At 41.4% G+C, this 10,803-nt stretch overlaps 1 protein-coding gene across 1 annotated transcript in view; it reads left to right on the forward strand.

Moving 5' to 3' along the window:
• Positions 1-10,803, forward strand: part of LOC116384039 (FERM domain-containing protein 5-like) — a 57,021-nt gene that overhangs the window by 41,790 nt on the left and 4,428 nt on the right. Inside the window, exons 5-13 of the mRNA XM_031848330.1 lie at positions 2,220-2,317; positions 2,997-3,120; positions 6,234-6,321; positions 6,594-6,682; positions 7,615-7,678; positions 8,057-8,148; positions 8,244-8,318; positions 8,483-8,551; positions 8,675-8,781. Of these exons, the coding sequence (XP_031704190.1) occupies positions 2,220-2,317; positions 2,997-3,120; positions 6,234-6,321; positions 6,594-6,682; positions 7,615-7,678; positions 8,057-8,148; positions 8,244-8,318; positions 8,483-8,551; positions 8,675-8,781 (806 nt within the window). The remainder of the gene's footprint in view (positions 1-2,219; positions 2,318-2,996; positions 3,121-6,233; positions 6,322-6,593; positions 6,683-7,614; positions 7,679-8,056; positions 8,149-8,243; positions 8,319-8,482; positions 8,552-8,674; positions 8,782-10,803) is intronic.

Raw genomic sequence — 10,803 nt, forward strand, 5'->3', positions numbered from 1 at the left:
TGATGGGCTGCAGATGGGGGGTTGGGGTTGAGGGAATAAAACTTGCCTCTCATGTCTCCCTTTGTCTTCCACTGATTGAGTTTTAAAAGTGACAGTTGTGACATTTCTACAGTAATCATGTAATACAAGCAAATTGTATGAATGGCAGTAGGATTGAGCGACGTCTTCAAAAGCGTACTCCACTGATTTAGCATTGCTCTCCTTTAACATTGTCAAGTCCTAAAGGGCTTCTGTGTACTTATGGATCACAAGTATGGCATCTTGTTGAATTAGTGAATTGTCTCAAAATTAACAAAGGATGAAATGGTCTCATGCTACAAATCAGAGCTTGCATGATGCCACCAGTATTTTCACAACCAGAACATCCTTGGAAATGCTTCTCATATAATTTTTTCTGATTGTTCATAACAGCTCTTGGTTCTGTTTGACCTCACTGGTGGTATTAACACTAATGTGGAAAAAGTGATGTCTGACAGGTGGCGTATAAATCTAATTACATTCAACTAGGGACAACCACACCATACAAATCTATATTTGGAAGTCATAACCACGGTGTAAAAATGCTGACAGAGAGCAAAGCTCAGTACAGTAGCATTAAAAAATCCCACACTTTGGGCTGGTTTTATTAAACCAAAGGGAGTGTTTTTATCGTCTGCCTTTCTTTTAATCTGTCTCATAAAATCCGATCAAAAGTATTCTGATATCTTACTGTTTTAAGGCCTGTGCAGCCATCTTTAAGATAATTTAAACATGGATAAGTAAACCGCAGCTTAACAGAGATTTTCAAGAATAATGTTTGCCTTTGTCTTAACTGAGAATTGGATCAATACATACTTCTTAGGACTGTAACCATTGTTATTATTGATTGAAAACTGAAATTAAATAAGTTTATGATAGATTTTAATGGAAAATATGTTTTCAGTTTGCCTTCTTCATAATTGGGTGAACTACAAGTATAAATGTACCATAAATGCAAAAAGTGACGCAGGTACAAAAGTAAAACCACAATATCCAAAGCTCAACAGTGAGTCTGTGTGCAGGGGGATTTGAGTTTTCTCTTTTTTATACAGTAAGCTGCCACGTCACGAAGCTCCTTGCCACTACTGTACTGTGTGTGGCATCCTTGACAGCTGAACAAACTGCTGTGAGGAGTGAGCCACAGAGCTACGGAGTGCACAGATCCCTGTAAATCACATCCCTCGACTGGTTGCCAAGCAGTGAAATCTCTTATTTGCAATCCAGCTCTTCTTGATTGAGCTGGAGTGCCGGCAAGGGACAGCTCCTCCACCCTCCTCCATCTGTTGTGACTGGAAGCTCTCACAGACATACAAATGTGTGGTGGATAAGCATAGACATGCTTTACACTGTCTTTATACTGTATATAATTGTACAAGGTGGTGGCAGGATGTAAAAAAGGCTCAATAACACATCTCGACTGTACTTAGTATCGCTATACTATTTATTGCTTTGCTGTCTGGAGAGAAGCCGAATCACAGGCGGAATTGAGCGGGAAAATTGACATATGAGTAATGTCTGGATGTTGTTGACAAGATCAGAAGATTCAGCCTCTCCCAGTGGACTTCAGTGCAAAACAGCAATCATATTTTAGATCGTTGTCAATTCTCCAAATGATATGCCTACCTCCAGTTCTGCCTTCAGGTTGGTTTAATGTGCCGTGTCTAATGATACAGGCAACTTTGGATTGCCAATCTTAGATTCATTTATTTTTTTCTAGGTTATAGGTTAATTGTAAATTGGTTGTGAAAGGGCCCTAGAGTAATGGAGTTGTTGCTAGCTGCATTTATTTTACATTTCACCGTGTAGGGCTGACAGGTACTGCAGCATATCTGTAATAACTACAGACATCACATCTAAAGGAGACTAGGAAACACAGGGCATCTGCCTCTTAAGCTGTCATTATATCAGTCTCTTTGTTTAAAAACAGCGCCTTGAGCTAATACACATGGGTTCAGCATTAGGTACACAAACATATAAAAGCACACATTAACACAACATACATTTCACAGTAGTCAAATTTAGAATTTAGAATTCTCAAGGTTTCTTCTTCTAACAATGTTTTTGACACCCATGCTGCTTCAAGGGACACATTACTTTTAACTTGTAAATATCCACCATGTGTGTTTACATGAGGAGGACTTTCGATATCGGGCTTATCTTAATAATGACCCACATCAGTTTCTCTGTGTTCCACTCCACAGATATCTCGTCTTCCTGCAGGTTAAGAGGGATCTCTACCATGGTCGCCTCCTGTGCAAGACATCCGATGCTGCTCTGTTGGCTGCCTACATATTACAAGGTACGACAAAATAGGGAGTTATAGAGTCAAACTATCCAACATCACAAATATCCTCCCACGAGGCAGTCTTTACGATATTGACCAGAAAGCCAATGGGGTCTTCTAATTGGTGCATTTGAGGCAGTTAGATGTTATATCTCAATCATTGTTTTGATGGGAAATTACGAGCTTTAATTACATTGTTGTCTACCCAGAACTTCCACAGTTGTGGTCATCATGTCAAAAAACTCACCCCAAACTACAACTCTAAATATATTACCGTATGTCCTCTGACAGAGGTTTGTCTGGCGCATATGACATATATTATTTATAATGTTTGTGACCTACTGTAGACTTTAGGATTCCCATAGGACCCTGGCTTGTTGATAAACACTTTCCATCTGTGTTTATGTGCGTTTGTCTTCGCATTCTTCCATATACAATATGTACTTTACTATGTACTGTATGGGTGTGTGCAAATGTGCTAGCAGAGCGTGTTCAAAAGGTTGAAGCCTCATTCTGATGGGGACCTTGAAAATCTGAATTTGTTGTTTTTACTTTGAATTGACTACTTCTGGTACTTGCAGCTAGTGTCAGCCATGACGTTTGGTAAGGCAATTTAATTTAAAATTAAATAAGTGGATTAAAAAGTCATCATCAAACATGGAAGTTGACTTTTTTTCTTTTTCAAATTTTCCAGCTGAAATTGGCGACCACGACCCCGGGAAACACCCTGACGGCTACAGCTCCAAGTTCCAGTTCTTCCCCAAGCACTCGGAGAAGTTGGAGCGGCGGATTGCTGACATCCACAAGACTGAGCTGATGTAAGGTGACACTTGTCCATGGCCCAATCCCAATGTTCACACTCACTGACTCACAGACTTTGAGGCACGTCGCCTTAATGGTCATGAGGGCTTAGGGCTGTCCCACTGACAAATCATAGAGAGCGGATATTTTGAGCTTTTTATGCACACTTTCCATACGTCTGCATTTCCACAGACTTTGTCTGAAGGAATTACCCACAAGTCATACCGTTGTGACGTTGAATAGGGTTACCAGGGGAAGCCTGGATGTGTAAAAAACAAACAAAGAGGATGTCCGTGGGTGTTCAGCCTTACACAGAAACATTAACATTCAGGATTTAAGATGGTTCATAAAAACATGTGAAATCAGAGGAATACAAGCATAGGCAATAATACACACCTGTGATGGGACTTCACCATGTGGTTGAAACAAAGAGAGAGGCCTGCATGACATTTTGAAAGCCTTGATTGTGACATCGCGCCAACCACAAACAGGCATCAAAATCTCACCAAAGTATGAGATTTGGTTCAAACCACAACACTGGTGCCTCAATCGACGAGGGCCACGGGAACCCCAGGGAGTCCCTGTGACACAGCCATGATGTCACAGGCTGTATAGAACGGGGCATACCTTTACCCTGCGCCGTCCATGCGACTCACGTTGCTAAGAGGGGGTGAAACAACGTTGATGTATTTGAAGAGAAAACCCTAAGTAATAGTCCTAACTTCGCTGGCTGAACAACAGACTGTTTTGTGTTCAAGAACACACTTGGATCCTGAAAGGAAAATGGATAACTTGCCCCGTGCTTCGCCACTTTAACCTCCAGAAGGAAGATCACGGAATTCCCGGTTTCTTCAAGTCAATATTCGCTGTTTTTTCCACCGCCAGATGAGAATCATGGTGTGTAGGCTTAACCCGCCTACACACCATGGGTCAGTCCCTGGTCCTAAGCAGGAGAAATTCCACCGGACAAGTCCGAAGAAACACACCAACCACAACAAAGCAATCTCAAGTAAGAGGCTTTTGTCCGGGCAGAGATAGGTCATGGTGTGTTTGTAACCTTGTTTGTTTTGTTTCAAGTTTAACTCTACTATTAACGTGTTATTATGTATTTTACGGACCGCTGAGTCCCGTTCAGTGCCGTGTAACATAACTGTTCTGCTTGTTGCTGCTGTAACAGTGTTGTGTTTGGATCAGCCACTGTGCGTAAAGTCGGTAAACTGTACTTTATTAGTTAAAGGTCCAGTGCCGCGGCTTCTGAATCTGAGTTCACCAGTTGGGCTTCTGTGTGATAAAGTTACATTTGCTGAACTTTACTGCTGAGGTGAGGATCTGCCTTGTTTTGAGTGCTTTTCTTTTGTTTTTTTGTTTTCTAACTAACCCACACACACGTACACACACTCACATACACACATACACGCTGTTACGCTTATTTCATACACATGTGGCGTGTAAGCGCGTCTCCCATTGTGTCTTATTGCCCCGTTAAATAATCGAGACCGCCATTGTTAAGTCTTACATGACGTAACCACTACATGACCACGTCCGCCGTCTTGCTCTCTTTTTCTCTCTCCTCCCCCTCTTACAAACACACACACACACACATTCAAACACACATATACTCCCTGCTTGTAATTGTATAATAGATGTTTCTTGATTGTTATTGTTGATTTTTGATCAGTATTGTTGAAGATAAATAAACTCTAATATAGTTTTAAAGAGCAGTTTTCTGTGATTATTTTGTACATATGTGTTGTGATGACAGCTGTTAGTCAGCGCTCAGATTCAACCCTTCACTGTTCACTCTGAATGTGGAATAGTACTTTGACTACCTTTTGAGTAAAGACCAATTTTAAGACCTAATCCACAGTTTGGTTATTGGTCCCTGATTCCAGGGTGATGCCCCGGTATTGTTAATATATGTTAATAATCCTATTGATAATGCTCATTTTATTGATATCTATTATTTCAATTTCATAATTGGTAATAACCAAACACGCTCCTGCCAGACCCCTCTATACAGCCTTCATGCAGGCTCTATAGACTTGCCCACTCACCTCTGCAAAATAAGGCACCGACATTTTCATTTACAGATTCAGTACACTCTCTGACTTCTACTCAAGCCTGGCGATTGAAAGCAACAGTCTGCAACATCCAGCAGAGCACTTCCTACAATCCCCCAGTTTTGAGGGGCCCTGCCTCAGGCAAACAGTGGCCAGAAGCCAGTGCTCAGGCAACCATTAATGGCCTGCTGAATTTGGATTTGTTCCCCTTGGTGGTGCTGATAGTTCAAAGAGTTTGGGAACAGTTCACAGAATTTTGCCGGTATGCTGGACAGATCTGAGGTGGGGATGTTACAATCCCCACTCATTCTTCTACATAGTGTGAGACACTTTTGGTGTTCGAGTGCTACTGCATCATCAGGTTAAGCAGCTCTGGTTGCTAATCCACTAACAATGGTGATGTTGGAAAAGGATGATAGTCTGTGTAGCCTACGGCAAGAGGTTGGCTCGACTTTTTAAATTTGCTGAACTACATGCACATTCCAGTGCTCAGATATGAGCTTAACCTGTGCTCATATAGAATAATAATGTGTACTGTGCAACCTTAGTTTGATTTACTAGCTGATAATTCACTTGAATCAACCCTCTTTGTTAGTAGAACATTTGCATTTGTCTCTGATCTTTTCTTATCTCCATTTTTTACACACACACACACACACACACACACACACACACACACACACACACACACACACACACACACACTCACAACACCAGAACAGAGGCACTGGTTTGATCCTACACTGCCCTCTATCGCTCATTTCCTCCATCGTGTTTGACAGAATTTTGAACAGTCAAGATGCATCTCCCTATACTCGAGCGTCACCACAGGTAAAAGTTGTACCTGAAACCATTTTAGGGAAAAATCATCACAATACTGGTAGACTTCAAAACTAGAGAGGGAGAAGTTTGACAGAGAGTAAACACTTTGGTTTCAGCTCATTTGTCAAAAAATTGCACAAACCCTGAATCACATGATGATGAAATAGAATAATGGTTACACACAGTCAGCGTTGACCGTTGTTTGTGACAGAAGTCAATTAACTGACTTTTTTGTTCTTTTTTCTCAGAGGACAGAGTCCTGAAACGTCAGAGCTTAACTTCCTCCAGAAGGCTCAGAGGCTGGAGACATACGGAGTGGACCCTCATCCATGCAAGGTGTTTTTTACAAAACAAATGTATTTTGTAATTAAGACCTTTTGCTTTTCATGATTCTCAGCTCAATGTGCAATTTGATGCAATGAGTAATTTTGTTGATGTTTTTTGAGTAAATGTGAGATGAACTAAAGTCAATCAAAGTGGAATTGTTATACTACCGTCTTGAAGTGTCATTTATCAATGTAGGATATTGACAAGAGAATATTATCTAACTGTGATTTAAAATTATGATTCTAAAATAACAAAGAAACATGGGTTCATGTGCCTGTCAGGATGTGTCTGGCAACCCAGCTTTTCTGGCTTTTACTCCTTTTGGATTCACTGTGCTGCAAGGAAACAGGAGGATCCATTTCCTCAAATGGTGAGTTAAGATGAACAGTTAAAACTGCACATGATGCTAGATAATAACAACACAGCAACACAGGCAACCCAACAGATCATAATGCCAGACAGTCTTTAATTGCAAACCTCAGTCCTGTCCCAACAAAAAGCCAGAAGGCACAAGATTTCTTTATACCAAGAAAAAACTTTTAAATGTAGCATGCTATAGCATGCTACATTTTGACTTTTTTATGACATACATCACAGCCTGGCAAAAACAGGAGACACATAAATAAAGTGATTTATCAACTAAAAAGCAAAACAATATAAGTTAAATAAATTGATGGGAGGAATCTGTAAAGTCAGTAGTAGGGAGTGGATGCATGAAAACATGCTGCACGGGTGTTGTGCTGTAAAAAGAATGGAAGCTCTTGGAGCTCTTGGAAGAATCCAAGAGCCACAACAAAGGACTGAGAGGAGATCTGCCAACAAATTAATTCTGCTGCTCAAGCTTTTATCTATGGGGCACGCTGGGCCCAGGTGTGACCAATGCCACTGATTAATCCCCAATCAGGTCTGCAGCCCTGGAAATAGAAAGAGACACAGCAGAGGAACCAAACAGAGGGGCTGTCACACATAATACACTCCAGCACACTATACTGTTTTATTTATATACAATATACTTTATTTTTCAAAATCTCTTGCACCTTATTCTTGTCATTTTCTGTGATGGGATTCAATATATAACACTGTTGGCCTTATTAATTTGCCTCCAAATATTTTGCCACCTTTATCCATTTCTGCCTATCCCTTCTTTCTGTCTTCCTCCCTCCATCGCTCTCTATGTTCTGTTATTTGTGGCTGTTTCTTTCTCTTTCTCACTTTGTCTTTTTCTTTTTCCATTCATCATCATTTCCCTCTCTATCTGTCTGTCCTTTGTTCTGTCTGTCTGTCTGTGTATCTCAAACACAGGGAGGAGGTGACCAAACTCAAGTTTGAAGCAAAGACATTCCATATATATGCAAATCAGACGGAGGTAGGAGTGTTAAAATATTATTAAAAACTTCCCTTTTCTAGCCTGTGGAGCTCAGGCTTCGTTTTATGCATGGGGCACTGCCACTGTGTAGCCTATGTAATCTATCCTTAATAGTGATGTAAATGGGAAATATTGGACAGGTGTGGTAGCTATGGGTTTTAGCAGACAAAAGACCAAGTAAAGCCACTGTCTGTGTGCATTGACTGATCCGTCGTAATGCCCTGTAGCAAAGAGCTCAGTAAAACGAACACAGAGGACTATGCATGTTCTCTTCACATGATGAAACTGTATTGACAATCACCACATGGAGTCTTGTTGAAGTATGAGTTATATAAACGTATAATATATGTGTGAGTCACTGTGCTGGACATGTTACAGGATAAAAAGATCATACTGACATACTTTGCACCTACACCCGACGCCTGTAAGCATCTGTGGAAGTGTGGAGTCGAGAATCAGTCCTTCTTCAAGTGAGTCACAAGACCTGCAACACAAACGTGCAGAAAGGACGTAACGCTTGTCATTATTATGTAAATCATGTTTACTCTTTCCATTTTTCTCACAGGTTGGAGAAGTCGAGTCAAGTCCGCACTGTGTCCAGCAGTAATCTCTTCTTCAAGGGTAGTCGCTTTAGATACAGGTAACTTATTAAGTAAGAATATTAAGTACACGTAAGTATAAGTAAGTACATATTTACTTATTAAAAACAGCCTTGGAAATGTTATATGTCCTTCGGTGTAACAGTCCTATATTTAGTCTTTAATAAATCACATGACAGGATTTCTTCTTCTTATGTTTTCTCAGTGGAAAGGTTGCAAAAGAGGTGATGGAACAAAGTGCCAAAATTAAGAGAGACCCCCCTGAGATACACAGGTCAGAATCCTTAAAAATATTAAATCTGAAGAAGATATTGCCTGCAGCCCTAAATGTGGGTTAACAATGATTTATTCATTGTATGTATGTGATGTGCGCATATGGCTGTGTGTTTTTGTCCAGGCATGGCATGGTGCCCAGTAGGAGTTGTCCATCCATCACCCACGGCCCTCGTTTGACCAGTGTGCCAAGGACCCGACGGAGAGCTGTGCACATCTCTATCATGGAGGGTAAAACACACACTCAAAAGAACAGAGAAATACTGTAAAGTAAAAACAAAAACAAAACAAAAAATGTGGCTGACGGGAGGTCACAGTTGTGGCTCCTCAAACTCTCTGAGAGAATGAGACCATATCCATCAGTGTGAAGCAGATGTTGGTGAGTGAGCCTGCACAAGTCTTCGTCCAGGGGTTCCCAATCTTTTATCCAGACGCACCCCCCGACTTTATCCAACAACACCTAACATATTACAAATCCTTTCATTTTAATTGATTTAAAAGGGATTATTGAATACTATTCCATTCAAGCAAATATTGCACAATGATTTTTATACAATTGAAGTGCTGCACTACTGGAAGAATTTATCTATTTATCCATTACAATTAGCTGTTTCATCATTCAACTATTACTTTTACCCAACTGTTTCAACCATTTGTTACCTTAACCGTTTACCCATCTATCCAATACTTTAGCTATTTCAATCAATTACTTTTATCTAACTATAATTGTTTATTCATAACTTATAGATAATGCTCTCTCAATTGCTGTACTTAGAGTTCATGTGTTACAAATTGACTCAACATGTGGCTTTAAAAAAAAATCCAAAACTTAATTCATTTTGTTTTTAATTACTTGAGCTACTCCACAAAGCTCTGGCAACCGCATACCCCCCAGGTACAATTCGGTTGGGAATCACTTTCTTAGTCCATGTGACTTGATCTGTTATGGATTACACATTGCACAATTCATCTGGGGTCCTTCTTAAGGCGCTCACACAATTTGAATTCACTCATATCCTGTTTGGACAATGTAGCCTTTCCATGTGAACAATCCCCCACTTGTGAGTGTCAGTCATTCTCTTCACTTGATATCTCGCCCTTCCTCTCTTGGTGTGCTCTTTCTGAAACTGAAACACACGCACACACACACACACACACACACACACACACACAAGCTCCTGGAGCCAGTGGCTTGCGGCAGTATTTTGACACAAGAAAGTCCGTTTATAAAGGGCATGACTGACCCGTCTTTTCTCCAACAGGCTATTAACCTTTTGCCAATGCTGTCATTGTGAGTAAATTTGCTCTCCGTTGACAAGCCTCGCTAAAAATAAATAAACTTATAGTATAGTGCTTTCAACGAAGACGGTCTTTTGTAAAATGAGCCCCCTTCTTGTCATCGACATCGAGAGAAGGCTCTGATATTGCAACCCACTGTTGCAACACTGAAACAAACCCCCTGTGTTTTGTCCCGGTGCTCTGTTGCTGCGCTGGCATTTCCACTGGTAATAATATCACAGCCTGAATATAGCTCCTGCTGTCAGGGGCCATGCCATGTGTGCCACCGCAAGAATGGACGAGGTGAACTGTGGCACGAATGAGCCACATTCCTGGGCCTTGTCTTTCACTCTCCGTCTGTCTTTCTATTTTTCTACCGCTGTCAGCATGCCTGCCAGTACTGTGGAGAAGGGAGGGCTGCTTAGCTAGCCAGGCGCAGTCAGAGACAAAGACGGACAGCAGGGAGAGAGGAGAGGCAGTTTCAAGTACAGACAGAGATAAAGAAAAAGAAGGAGCGCAGCAAACGTGTGTTGGAACACAGTTTGGGTTAGACGGGTGCTTGTTGATCTCCTTGAACCATGGTGAAGTGTCTGATCCGCATCAAGACCAAGGTGAATGTTCAATTGCGCATGGTTAATCATTGCTATCGAGATGTGAATGTGCGCGTGCTGTCTCTGGGACCCAGGCTCTTGGGCAAGGCTCTGGGGCTCCTACCGTTCTCTCCCGCCCTCCCTGGGGGTTCTTCCACTTCAGGCTCTGGTCCTGGGTCGGGACAGAGCTCCAGGACCCCTTCCAGACTAGCTGTCCCACCCCAACTCCACGGCCGCAACCCACCAGCCAACTGCGCAGGTAAAACCCGGGGCTGCTTTTTCTCATGCAGGATTATGGAGTGCTGCCTTTTTGTGGTTCTTCTTGTGGATTCAATTTGGACAACTTTCTCTTTAAGAGTACCGTCTGAACGATGAGCCAGATATT

Source organism: Anarrhichthys ocellatus, unplaced genomic scaffold, assembly GCF_004355925.1.
Source record: "Anarrhichthys ocellatus isolate YVR2014 unplaced genomic scaffold, GSC_Weel_1.0 scaffold8, whole genome shotgun sequence".
In the NCBI taxonomy this organism is placed as follows: domain Eukaryota; kingdom Metazoa; phylum Chordata; class Actinopteri; order Perciformes; family Anarhichadidae; genus Anarrhichthys; species Anarrhichthys ocellatus.